The sequence below is a fragment of the Capra hircus genome, chromosome 16 (genome assembly GCF_001704415.2).
Source record: "Capra hircus breed San Clemente chromosome 16, ASM170441v1, whole genome shotgun sequence".
Lineage (NCBI taxonomy): Eukaryota > Metazoa > Chordata > Mammalia > Artiodactyla > Bovidae > Capra > Capra hircus.
The window spans coordinates 469,529-483,402 of record NC_030823.1 but is presented as its reverse complement, the minus strand read 5'-3'; the positions used below and the strand labels follow the sequence as shown (position 1 = coordinate 483,402).

The 13,874-nt window shown below is 49.2% G+C and overlaps 1 protein-coding gene across 1 annotated transcript; it reads right to left on the bottom strand.

Annotated features, from left to right (window-relative positions):
• BTG2 (BTG anti-proliferation factor 2) lies at positions 5,137 to 9,277 on the bottom strand. The gene is made up of 2 exons (XM_018059998.1): positions 9,036 to 9,277; positions 5,137 to 7,617 (listed from the first exon to the last, which is right to left on the bottom strand). Exons 1-2 carry the CDS (start codon positions 9,151 to 9,153, stop codon positions 7,283 to 7,285), a joined length of 453 nt encoding a protein of 150 aa, XP_017915487.1. The 5' UTR covers positions 9,154 to 9,277; the 3' UTR covers positions 5,137 to 7,282.

Sequence of the window (13,874 nt, the reverse complement as noted above, 5' to 3'; positions counted from 1 at the left end):
ACTGAGGCTCTCCCAAATTATGATTTAAAGTGTGTCCACCCCTCTCTAAGTGATATTTACATTTCAACGACAGGTGCTTAAAGATCTACGGGACTGCAAGAGTCTAAGAATTTTTTTTTTTTTTTTTAAGAAGGAGCAATCACAGGTTGGTATTTTGAGCTGAGACCTCTCACTGAAAGACCTTAAAGGGACCTGAGGTCCCCTTTTCTTCTACCCTGATCTATTAAAAATCCCTTTCATCTATTAGCCTCTGCTCTTGGCTGCTCTTGGGCTTCCCTAGAAAAGCATCTGCCTGCAATGCAGGAGATCCGGGTTCAATCCCTGGGTTGGAAAGATCCCCTAGAGCTAGTCCATGGGGTCACAAAGAGTCAGAGTCAGCTGACTGACTAACACACTCCTTGGCTACTCTGGCATTCATTCAAACAATATTCAAAAACATCTACTAGGCATCAAACAAACACTCCTCAGATAAGGCCCTGGCCTACACTCTAGCTGTAAACTCAGGTTAAAAGGACTAGGACAGTGGAAAAAACCGAGTATCCTGGGAACACATGTCCCAGGTCTACATCTTGAGAGACAAGAGTTAACCAGATCAAGTGAGGGGGTAGGAGGGGGCAGAGCAGGCTTGAGAAGAAGCCCAGAGACCACAGTCCCAGGCACAGGTTAAGGGAAGGGAGAGCTACTTCTAGCTGAGTCCTTGGAGAGGGCAGAGGCCCCAGATGTGCCCTTGTCTCTATCAGGGTCTCTAAAGACCACGGCCATTGTGGCAGTCCACACTGGTGTCCTTAGGCAGAGCCTCACTGTGGGGGCGGGGGTCAGAACCCCCACACCCTAGAGGTATTGTAGGTCACAAACTGGCAGCCTAGGCAGATGTAGTCTTCATGGTTAGAACTGAGGGAGATGTCAAATAGAAATCTACATTTCAGGCTTCTCTAGAAAAATTACAATAACTGGTATTACTGGTCTCCCAGGATAACTAGAGCTAATAAATGAGGTCCTTTTCAGACAAGGCTTGAGCTAGCTCTGCAAGTTCACTGCGTTCTCTGTCCAGCTAGCCTCATCCATTGACTGTCTGGTCTTTCCCTCACCTCCCTGCTACCCACCAAACTTTAAAGAGTCCCTCCCTGCTGGTAAATCAAGTAGCTCTTGCTCCAGCCTGCCCAGCCATAACTTCTTACCTGATGTGCTCTGGGCAACCCATCAGGTTTACCAGGCTGACTGAATTAAGACCCATCCTTGTTTATGGGAATGAGGGTGGGCAGTGGAATAGCCAGGGTTCTGGTGGGAACAAAATGACCTGGAGCTGATGGGAGGTCAGAGAACCTGGCTTCTCTCAATGCCAGGGGAAGGCCTGGCTGCATGTGTGGGGTACACTTGTTTGTATAAAATTGTTGTTATCCAGCGCCCTGGTAATCTTTCAGACTAAGCTCAAATATTTTTCTTGCTGGCTCTGCAAATGAATGGTGCAGAAAGAAAGGCAGAACTCTCTAGAACTCATCACCCTTGCCTTTCTCAACTTCCCCATTTATCTGTCTTCTGGGAAGGGAGAGCAGGTAGGTGTGATTCCATAAGTAGGCAGGATGTAGGTAAGTAAAGGTGTTATTGGAAAATTTCTTTCTCCACCCACTTGGTGTGCGAATGAGCATGTAGCCACTTTGGTATAAATCTACAGCAGAGCCTGAAGCCAACAGGTTAAAACTGTTTAGTAGCCAATGAGATCAGCTGTCTGGAAAGAACACTGTCCATTTCAGCAACAATGACAAAGGTCAGACATCAGTTCATTCATTCATTCATCAGGTACTCAGAGAGACTGCTTGAATGGGGTTCTCTGTAGCTGCTCTTAGAGGCCTTCATAGGAACTATTACTCTTATAATGGTTTCCTTCCAGTTGTCAGAAAGTCAGAGTCCTTACTCATCTCGGGACCAATTCAGAGCCCTTGAAGAGATGAGGTCAATTTCTACTTAAAACTATAATTCTTGTTCGTTTAGTAATTAATAGAATAGTGCAAAGCACTATTCAAGAATATGGATAGAATATGCATCTCATTTAATCCTCACAACATTTTGGGATGGATTCTATTCCTAAGCCTATTTTACAAATGGGGAAATGAAGGCCTGGTGAAGTAATCTGCCCCAGGTTTCACAGCCAGTAGGTAGGTGGTGGTGCTGTTTAGTCACTAACTTGTGTCCGATTCTTTGTGATCCCCCGGACTGCAGCATGGCAGTGCTGTCCTTCACCATCTTCTGGAGCTCAAACTCATGCTATCGGAGCTCAAACTCATGCTATCGAGTCGGTGATGCCATCCAACCATCTCATCCTTTGTCTCCCCCTTCTCCTCCTGCCTTCAGTCTTTCCCAGCATCAGGGTCTTTTCCAGTGAGTTGGTTCTTCACATCAGGTGGCCAAAGTATTGGAGGTTCAGCTTCAGCATCAGTCCTTCCAATGGATATTCAGGACTGATTTCCTTTAGGATGGACTGGTTGGATCTCCTTGCAGTCCAAGGGACTGCTTTATGGTCCATCTCTTACATCCATACAAGACTACTGGAAAAACAATAGCTTTGACTGTATCACTTTGTTGGCAAAGTGATGTCTCTGCTTTCTAATACACTGTCTAGGTAGGTGGTGGAGCTGAGATTAGATTAGATTAGGTTTCTAGGCAGGCTGACACTAGCGTCTGAGCTTCTGACCTCTTGGCAGCACTGCCTCCCTAGATCTGGGAGTTTAAACCTTATCAGTCAGGAATCTGATCTGAACAAGGGAAGATTATTACTGATTCCACTTCCTAGCCCAAATGAACTTTTGGTTCAACTAACTGAAAATAATGATAAGAAATGTGCTAATTTGCCTTCCAGTGATTGCCAGGATAAAGAAGATGATTTAGAACCAAAAGCTGAAGAAAGGAACAGAGGTCACCTCCTAATTTCTGATAGGAAAACTTAGGGACTTATTCAAACTCACACAGTTAGTTGGGAAGAAGAACCTGGACCACAACCCATAGATTCTCCCTCCCAGCCTAGAACTCCCTACTGTACCACTCTTTCCAGCACTCTCCTGGAAGCCAGGATTTCCCACGATATTTCCTGACCACAGGCTAGTAAAGGAGCAGACGTCAGCCTCACTGAAGTGGGTTTCTTTCCACTGGGGCTCATTTGCTGCAGCATCAAGGACTCTCCCACCCAAACCTTCTTATCAGGAGCCAGGATGGGCTGTTAATCTACAGCTCCTAGAGCCCTGTCTACACTCTCTGGGGTGGTGCCTATCATCCAGAAACAGCTGACCGAGCACAGGTCTCCCAGGCTAGCGCTGTTTACCAAGTAGAGAAGCTAGGAGCAGAATGGACCAACCAATGCTTGGGCCCTGAACACAAAAAATCCACCAACTGCAACTCCTCAAGCAATTCCTGTTCCCAGCCCCTGTTTCCTCACCTGGCTAAGGGGAGCTCTCCACTCTGATTGACAGATCTAAAGTAAACAGCACACTGCCTGATCACAGAACCCTCCTATGTAAATTGAGGGACTACCAGTCTATCTAGAACCAAGAGCAACTCCAAGGCCAGTCTGCCATTCTACGGGTTCCCTGGAAACAGAAGTGACTGACGGTATCCTCTTAGCTTCCAGACAACCCTTCCTGAATTTCAGGACTTTGACTAAACAATGAAATATCCTTCATGAGAGGAGTCTATTGGGAAACAAGAAGATAGATGCTGATTTTGTACCTAATAAGAGCAAAAATTCAACCCTAACCTCATTTGTAACGACCTACCAAAAAAGTAGGTCCTTGACAAATGAGTACCTAAGACATCTGTGTTAGAAGGTAGCCATGGAAATGGGGCCATTTCTTTTAAACAATTCCTTGACACAAATGGGTCTCTAACCAATTCTATTTGTGGTACAGAAGAGCTAGCTTCCCTGACTGCCATTTCCTGGCTCACCTACCCTCCCAGTATATCACACATAGCTTCCCTGGCCTATTTCCCATCTAGGACACCTAGGTCAAACTGCGTGTTTGTTGATGAAGGTCATGGAGGTATGAAGTATGCGTATGGTGGGGGTATGCCACTGTTCACAAGTCGACATGTTTAAAACTAAGTTTAAGTACCGTTCACTTATGCTTCCCAGGTGGCAGTGGTCAAGAATCCACCTGCCAATGCAGGAGACGCAAGAGACTCAGGGTCAGGAAGATCCATTGGAGTAGGAAACAGCAACCCACTCCAGTATCCTTGCCTGGAAAATTCCATGGACAGAGGAGCCTGGCAGGCTACAGTCCATGAGGGTTGCAGAGTCACATGACTGAGTGACTAAGCACGCATGCATAGCCCACTTATGGCCAACAAAAAGATACCCTAGGTCAAAAATTCACTTGTGACCTCAGTGTGAACTGCACAGCCAGCAAGTGAAGTGGGAGCGGAGAAGCCTGTGTCAAAACCTCATGGGTAGAACCCAAAAGTCAGGGACAAGGAAGGCTGCTCGTATGTCCTTACACAGATCCCATCCATCCAGTCAGAGAATCATAAGTGGGTAACAAACGTTTGCTCTTGGTGTTTGATGTCAGAAGTAGCCACATTTTAGTTAACTGGTAACATTAACCTTCTGTCACATGTTCAGCGCCAATGCCTGTATCCTGAGGCTCAATTGCTCTCATAGTAAGAATAGTGTCATGTGGGAGCCCCAAAAGATCACAAGGGAACAGGACAAGAATTTTAAAAATTCTGCCCCAATCTGGAAAGGGGTTCAGCGTCCTCTGTTCACCACCCCAGTCTGTGAACGGACCATGTCTTAATCATTTTTAATGTTTTTAGTACCTAGCACATACAATAAATGCTTGCTGAATGAACTCATGAGTATGGCTGAGCAAGAACAGGATACATAAGATGAGCCCTGGGTAACCTAGGAAAGTTCAGACTAGATCATGGGCCCATCCAGCATTTTCACATGGAAGTCAGAATATGCATTAAAGGAAGGAAGGAAGAAGCTGTTTCCCAAGAAAGAGGAAATGCTTGGAAATGTCCCTCCCACCTATGCCACAGGACTTCTGAATCCAGCTAAAGAGAAACACCGTGAGACACAAAGGATTTGGATCTGAGGGAAACGCAAATTAGCCATGTGGGAATTTTATCTTCTCCACACCACAGGACTTCATCTGCTACATTTTTATTATTAAAGTAACCCAAAAAGTGTACATGTGTCCATAAAGCTGTACATTCTTCCATATAACAACACTGTCATACAATTAGTAACCTTTGTCTTTTCTGTCAGAATAGCTTACAAATGTATTTATTTTTACTTAAAAGGAGAGACAGGCCTGCTCAACAGTCCAGCTCTGGGTGTTTATTGTTTTTAAAGTGAATGTCAAAAAGAAGAGAGAAAGGATTAAGTATGAAACCACCAGGCTGCTTATAAAAAGGCAGGAAACTGTTTGCAGACAAGATGTAACAACAATCTGCAGGGATTCACAGCTTTGTTTCAACCCATATGCCAGAAAATGAGCACTTGGGTCTACCGGCCTGAAGTCAACATTAAAGCAATAAGGACTGGAAACAGGGCCTGGGAAGGGAGCTTGGGATTTGCAAAGTTCAAGAGGCAGAACTGGCAGGAATGGGTAGGGAGAGTGTTTGGTAAATAGCACCTCTGAGTCAGAATCGAGTAGTTAAGAAATCCAGGAAAGGGGACCGGCAGTGGAGAGAAAAGTCCCTCACTACGGGCAACAGCGGGACAGCAGCCAGGTTCACCAGACACCCAGCTGTGGCCTTCGCAAGGGGACTTGGGTCTGGGGAACTCACGGCTTGAAGACCCCTCACCAATGTCACTGAGAAACTGAAGCAATGGGATTTCTTCCCTGTGGAATTTTCCATTTTCCTCAGACTCAGCACAGTAACTATTGCACAAGTCTGTAGACAAGCTTGGATTGTAGGGAGCGAGACGGCAGCCTCTCCCACGGGTGCTCTGAGCACCACCGAGGAAAAAACAATGCCCAAGGTCTGGCTGTTACAGTCAGTTCTATAAGAGTACCAAGCAGTAACTTGGGGCATTCTCTCCTTCAGCCAAGAAATACCTGCAAGGCTGAGCATAAATCCATAGTCCTGAGGACAGAAAGAGAGAGAGTTTCCTAAGCCCACCAGGGCGCCAGGAGGTTGTGACAGCCAGTTCTCCTCCAGCTCTTCCTGGGACCCAGGAGGCCATATTGCACAGTGACTGAGAACTCCTGTCCTAGAAAATAGGGGAGTTCCATGACCCAACCAGAAGGGGAGGGGTGTGGGGTAGGGTTCGTGGGTTAAGGGGGGGGGGCAGTTGGGGAGGAGTGTGTGCTTTTAAAAAGAAGGCAATAATCAAGGACCTGAAGTTCCCTGTAGCTTCTGAGCTACCTCTCGAACAGATGATGGTAGCATCATTAGGACTTCCATCTGGTTACAAAAAGAAGAGTTTTGGCCAAAAAAACATCCCAGTGGATACTCTTTGGATTCTAAAATTCCAAGTCACCCCCAAGTTAATCGCCACACGGAATAGCATTACAGCAAGGCAAGGGTCGGTACATGATGCCCTTCTGTCCCGACTCCAGTAACCTCCAACCCCTGCCTCACTCCCCTGACCTCCAGAACAAAAAGCTTTATATTCTTGGTGGGAAGCAACATCTACAGGTCTCTGAGAATAGAATTAGAAACAAGTCACAATTTCAAGAAAAGCTACTCAGGACAGAAGGAATTAGGAAAGGCCTTTTCATTCTGTGCCTAGGAGCTCATAAAAAAATAAAAATAAAAGAGAAGATTAGGCAATATAGTATGACTTAAGTCCAGGCTTGAATGCCCTTGAGTAAGAGAGGGGCCAGGGGTGCAGGTGTCCTGGTTGGGAGAGTGAGAAGTTTGAACTCAGCCTCTTTTCTCTCCCAGGACAGATCCTGACCTCTCTTGTTCACAGTTGCTAATCTTGTTTGCTCCCTCCCACACCTTCCTGGGGTGTTAGCCAAACTTCTCTCACCTGGGCCAGAACACCATTCCTCCCTCCCACAGGCAGACACTGGCTCCCAGACTCAAGCACACAATTCTCCCCAAAGGCACCTGCGGAGGCCACTTAGAAGCAGCATCCTTTAAGGTTTTTTTTCGTTAAAAAATCTTTTGGTTTTTTCCTCCTCTTTTCTTAAAAAAAATAAAAATAAAAATATATATATATATATATATATAAATAGCTCTTCATTTAAAATACAGTTCCCCAGGTTGAGATACGCAGTGGCCTGCTCTCACAGCAGAGCTGAGTACAGCAGAGTGCCAGCTGGGGCTGGCAAGTGATCTAACTGGAGACTGCCATGATGTAGTTCTTTGAAGGACTGCTCCTGCCCAGTATCATTTGGTTCTTGCAGGTGAGAAGTCCATAGGATGTGGCCGCTGGGGCCTCCTGGTACAGGACGCAGATGGAGCCGTCCTCCCCAATGCGGTAGGACACCTCATAGGGGTCCACCCACAAGGTCAGCTCACTGGGCAGCAATCGGTGCAGCTGAGGCTGGCTGAGTCCAATCTGGCTAGCCACTTTACTGATGATGGGGTCCATCTTGTGGTTGATGCGGATGCAGCGGTAGCCAGAGCCCTTGGATGGTGTTTCAGGAAACCAATGGTGTTTGTAGTGCTCTGTGGAGACAGGACAAGGCGGAGATGCACTGGTTAGTGCAGCTGGGCCATGGATGCGACCACAAGGGGCGGGGGGTGATGGGATGTGTGCTAAGTTGCTTCAGTTGTGTTCACGCGACCCTGTGGACTGTAGCCCGCCAGGCTCCTCTGGCCATGGGATTCTCCAGGCAAGTATACTGGAGTGGGTTGCCATGCCCTTCCCCCTGGGATCTTCCCAACCCAGGGACAGAACCCAAGTCTCTGTCCCTGCACTGGTAGGTTCGGGTGAGCGTGATGGTTAGGGTGAGGGTGATGACAGGATGAGAGGATAGGGCCTAGTTATTTTAAGTAAGCAACATGGTTTCTCAAGAGTTTTATGACCCTCCTGACATTGTAGCAAAAAAAATAATAATAATTTTGGAATCTGGAAAGACCCCTCCTTCTAAGACATGGGTGTATGTGTACCGAGAGGGTGTGCCAGAGCTCTGGGGCAATCCTTTGTGGCCAGTATATTGCCTTTGGCACATTCCCGGTTTAAGGAGGAGGATGTGCCTGGGGCTGACATGTCCAGGCAGGGCCTCTGGGAACCTCTGAGTCAAAATTTCAAGGCCAAAAGGCTGTCCTCACTGTGGGGCCCACAGCAAGTCATCATGTCTCCCACCCAGTGCTTCGGTGGTTTCCTCTGCCTTGAAAAGTCAAAGGCCTGTCACAGTGGCTAAGGAAGGCAGAACTGGGATGTTTTAATGAAACATATGTTGTCCCTCAGAAAGAAGCGGGACTGTGTCGGCACATTTAAAGATGGCTATCGCTGCCCAAGCCCGCCAGCCAACAGCAGGAGACAGGTCTCTTCCCAGCCAGCAGCTGCTTATCTCTTGCCCACCTCCTCATCTCACGCCGCACCACCCCCAAGCCCAACACAGCCCCGCGGAGCGCAGTTACTGCATACAAGCCTCTCTCGGTACCAGAAATGGTGGCAGATGGCTAAGAGAGGCTGGAGGATAGAAAGGGGGCCCGGATTCTAACTTGAAGTGCCAGCCACTGCCCCAGGCACGGCGCGCCTCGCGCGGCCGGAAGAGCCTCGGCTGGGAGCCCGAGTTGTTTGGAAGGTTCCACTGCGCCTTCTCGTTCCATAAGGACCCTCGGCTGGTCGGGCTGTGGCCTGAAGAGTCTTGGGTCCAGTGAGGGAGAAGAGCCCGCACGCAGACCCACAGGCACCCCGCTTCCGCGGCACCCAGCGGCGACCCGGGGTCGCAGTCAGGACTCTGCGCCCACGACAGCTCAGAGGGCAGCAGCCAGCCGGAACCACGGCGCACCCGGCCCCAAGCGCAGGGCCGAGGACCACGACCCGAGGGAGCGAACGGGCCGGGGCCGCTCGGCGGGGAGCCCGCCCTCGGGGGGGACTGAGCCCGAGGGCGCCGGGCCCTCCGCCCCGTGCTCACCCGTCAGCGCCGCCTGGAGAGCCCCGCGGAACACCTGCAGTCGCTGCTCGTTCACGCAGCCCCGAGTCCTCAGAAGGCTGGAGAGGAAGCCCACGGCGGCGGCTATCTCCGGGAGCATGTCTGCTCTCCTCTCGGCCCTGCGCGTCTGGCTCCTGTCGCGGGCCTGGGCGGTCTCCGACTGGACGTGCTGCCCAGATAGCCTTCTCTCGCTCCGCCGCCCCTCGGCTCTGCCCGGACTCGCCCGGAGACGAGCTTTTCAGGCCACGGCGAGAGGCGGGGTGGCGGCCGGCCCGGGGGGCGGGGCCTGGCGTCCGCCCGCCCGGCGCGCTCGTCCCCGCCCCCCTTCGCCCTGAGGTCATCGCCCGCTGACGTCAGTGCTAGTAACACGAGCTGCCCTTTTCAGGCGCCGGCGAGAGGCGGGGGCACTGGCGGCGGAGGCCATTGGCCGGCGGCGCGAAGGGGGCGGGGGCCTGTATCAGCCCTGCCCACTCGCGCTCGCCCCCGCCGCCCCCGCCGCCCCCGCCGCCCCCGCCGCCCCCGCCGCCCTGAGGTCATTGCCCGTGACGTCAGTTCTGGGAACTCGATCTCCGCGTGCCGGCCGGGGAAGCAGGGCAAAGGGAGACCGGGAGCGGCCGGGGTCTCTGGGAAGGAAAGCAGCGCGTCAGGCTGGGTGTGGTCTGACCTCCCCTCTCCTCCCGTCCTTCCACACAGCTTAAGGAACACCTCCGACGAGAAGCCTTCCTTGACGCCACCTCCCCCAGGCGCTCCCCTTTTCTGACTCCTGCGTCTTCAGCCACACCCTGTCAAAGCCACTCGCCCTTTTTACCACTTTCCCACCAGAGTGGCTTCTTGACTCTCCGGAAACGGAGACTAGCCTTCTGTTTACTTCTGCGGTAGTGCCAAGGTCCCCAAGTTCCGCTCTTCCTCTCCAGAAATGCCTGTCCTCTTGCCTAGAACCGTGGCCTACTCTCACCTAGTGCTGCTGGGCGGCGGTGGCGGCAGTGTTGGCGGCAGCAAGACTGGCGGGTCTTGCTCTTCCATCCTCAGAACCTGGCGCCATCACAGGCTCTCCTTGAGGTCTGCTGAATGAAGATAACGCCCAACCAACATTCCAGGGTTCAGAATACGTAGGTGCCCCGTAGATAGATATTAACATCGAGTCAAACCCGATGGCCTCTGTAAATCCTTATTCTCCTTCACTTTGGGGCAGTCTCCTCTTTTCTTCCCTGACCCCAGGTTCCTCTGCCTCCTTCCTCCCCGGCTGTGTCTCCCACGGATCCCTTCCTGTTCCCCTTTCCTCATTATGTCCACTCATTCCCCTTCCTTTTCTCTCCACTTTTTTTCCTCACAGAGATCTGATTCATGTTGTCCACTTTGATATTTACTTTGTTTTTTACCACTGGCTTTCCTTTCCGCAAGTCTGTTCGCATGTCCTTTCATCCCGCTCCTCCTATCTGCTCCTCTTGGATGTCCAGCCTCTACATCAACGTCAGTCTAAACTCCACTGATTTCTCCAAGGCCAGCCTCCTTCCTAACCTCCGTTTCTCTCAAATACCACCGGTTCCCCAGTCACTCTACTGAGAAAACTCATACTGACTTTTGGCTTGTTTCTTTTCATTAGATCCAGTCTCAAGGCGTGTTACTTCATGTCTAGATGACTGCAGTAGACACTATCAAATCCAGTCCCCAAACCACACTTCTCACTGTTAGTAGATTTACTTTCCTAAAGTTCTTCACTCACGTGCTCTTCCTTTGCTCAGATCATTCTGAGATATCCTCCATTTGTCTACTGCATTAAGTATGGACCCCTTTGTGTAATAGTTAAGAATTTTCATCATTTGGCTGCGTCTACCTTTTTAGGTTTCTGCCACTTTGTGCTCCCAGGTGACTCTCCTCACTGTTCTCTAAGCATCAGCGCAGTTCTGCATCCCAGGGCCCTCAGCGTTTGCCCACGATCCCTATCCCTGCCCTGTAATGTGGTCCCCATCCCATGTGCTATGAATGTGCCTGGCCTTGCTGCACTCATGCCATCATCTCTTGGATGCCTCGCTGCCTCCTTGCCATCTTTCCCGAGCCCTCACACACCTGAGGGCACAGCTTAAGCTGGGTCCTCCACTTTGAAAACTGGTGCCGATCATTCTCTCACTACAGAATTAAGATTATCCATACCATTCATTTGGCATTTATAATCTGTTGTTTGATAAGATTAGTGATATTTTTAGAGGCTCACATCTTGTTTGCAGACTACTGGAAAACAGGTTACTATGCTCGTGTGTTCTATATTTCCAGGACAGTTCAGGTTTCAAATATTCTGCTCCATTGCTTCATATAACCTATTCAAATGACCTGGGTGTTTTGGCATTGAACAAATCTCTTAGATGAGCTCTTCACTGACTCCTCCCCAAAGCTGGATCAGGCTGGATTAGACTCTTACCTCTGCTCATTGAGGGGGGAAACAATGTGTGTTCAGAGATAGGGCTGGAACTGGAAACAAGATAACCCAGAGAACATCAAACAAAAAGATCAGCTGTCAGCAAGACCAGGGAAACAGGCCAAGGTATAAACATGTGTGCAGAGTGATTTCACACCAAAATCTGAAAATAACATCTTCCTGGGTATGCTGTTGACAGGGGTCTGCTGTTCTGGGCCTTGCTCTAGTCCATAATTGATGGGGGGAAGGTTTTGTGACAGATCACCTGTTTTTTGCCTTAGGAAAAAGAATTCTGTCCTTATTGTAGGTTTTCCTGTCACTCACCAGGTCACACAGCTAGTTCTCAGCAGTCCAGGACTAGCAGATCTGTTGACTTCAAATATCATGCCCTTTTCATTAGACCATGAAGCCCCTGTTCTACTACAGCGGCGCCTAGGCCCACCTCATCCCACAGAGCTGTTATTCTAGATGACGAGGCAATGAATTGGAGGGGAATATTCTTCATTTTGAAATAGGAGCAAGGTCTTACCCCACAGATTCCCCCATTACCCAGGGAGTGTCTTAGTCTCATTATTGGTGGTTAATTACTGAACTTCGTAGAGGGCATTGATAGTAAGAGCCAGAAAGCACTTCATGTACTTTCTCATCCTCTCTTCTTTCCACACACAAGCCTAGGCAGAGGAAGTTTAATGCTTTCAACATGCAAAGCTTCCAAGTCACTTTACAGGATTTGGATTCTCAGTTTCTTTTAAAAAGGTAAATACATTATAAGAATCCAAATTACTTTTGGAATTCTCTGAAACTTCCCTTAAACTGCTAGGACCAGGGTCCTGAGAAGCTCTTAAGTCCAGATTTCACTTCTGTCGCCTGCTGCCTCCCATTTCTTGGCATAGCCAAGGTATAGTTCTAGCATCTGATAAGAACCATGGGTCCCTCCCTCTCTCTTCTCTTCTTCCTGTTCCTCTTCCTCCTAACTCTTCTCTTCCCCTCTCTCCAAATGCCTTGAGTTGAATTTTGAACATTAAATGTCCTCACACTCTGCTGAACTATGACTCTACCTACTGCCATGTTGGGCAGGTAGTGTGGAGGTGGGAGTGATGCCAGTGTATGCCTCAACTGGACCAGAAGTTTTTCTGTGCATGTGACCCCAACCCACTGTTTCTCTGGATTCCCATCTCACCCACTTGCACAGCTTACCTGTGAGGCCGCTCTAGAGTGACCCACAGCTTCCCTAACAACCCTTCTCAGATCAAATCCCCACCCAGAACTGGGTTCCTCTCCTCAGTTCTCAGCCCTAGCTTTGTCTGTGGGGTCATCAGGCATGCTCTGCTTTCCACTCCCCAATGCAGCACAATCAGATCATTGTACGTGACCATCTCTCCCAGCAGCCTGCTGACCCTGCAGGGCCTTAGCTCGGTTGTCAAGACTACCTCCCAGTTTCCACTACGTGTTGAAACCTGAGTTTAAGTAAAGTTGATCTGCAGGCTGAGGCTGGGCTGTGATCTTCTAGGAAGATTATATCAGCTCATTCTAACACTGTGCAGTGCGTAGTTTCAGTAAGTCAGTGTGTGAGTGTGCATGTGTATGTGTGTGTGTATCCGTGTGGGTAGGGAGGCAGTATATATGAATGTACGTACTTGAATGTGTTTGATATTTGTGGATAGAAGGGCCTGCACATATATATTTGCAGATATTAGCATGTGCATAGTATGTATTGATGGAGAAGGCAATGGCACCCCACTCCAGGACTCTTGCCTGGAAAATCCCATGGATGGAAGAGCCTGGTAGGCTGCAGTCCATGCTAAGGGTTGGACACAACTGAGCGACTTCCCTTTCACTTTTCACTTTCATGCATTGGAGAAGGAAATGGCAACCCACTCCAGTGTTCTTGCCTGGAGAATCCCAGGGACGGGGGAGCCTGGTGGGCTGCCGTCTCTGGGGTCGCACAGAGTCGGACATGACTGGAGTGACTTAGCAGCAGCATCAGTATATATTGAAGGGCATCATTTTGTAAAGTGTTTGTATTTTGGTGGAGTGTATATTTTGGCAGGTGTGTCTGCGTGTGGCTGGTATAGATGTTAATTTGATCTTTCCTCTCTTCAGGCCTCATCGGTGATAACCCTGCACTGCTGCCCATAGCTGATAAGAAACGTCACCCAGGGAGGATGAATGCCTTTTCTTCTAATCAAAGGGGAAATATTGCTAAACATATTCATAATTCTTTGCAAACATTATTGGATAATGTTCAGGACATGTTTTTGAGTTCCCTCTCACCGTCTCACAAAGTTGTACCCTTCAAGATCAGCTCTAGACCATCAGTCTGAGAATTACTCTTTAGAATCAGGAACAGGAATCAAAGACAAAAAGAAGATAACATTGTTCCTAGAACTTGTTAAAGAAGACTAAGA

Excerpts from the sequence above, each read along its gene's own strand:
- BTG2 (XM_018059998.1), bottom strand. The coding sequence starts at position 9,153 with ATGCTCCCGGAGATAGCCGCCGCCGTGGGCTTCCTCTCCAGCCTTCTG. Across the intron at positions 7,618-9,035 it reads TCTCCAGGCGGCGCTGACGG|AGCACTACAAACACCATTGG; the intron begins GTGAGCACGGGG and ends CTGTCTCCACAG.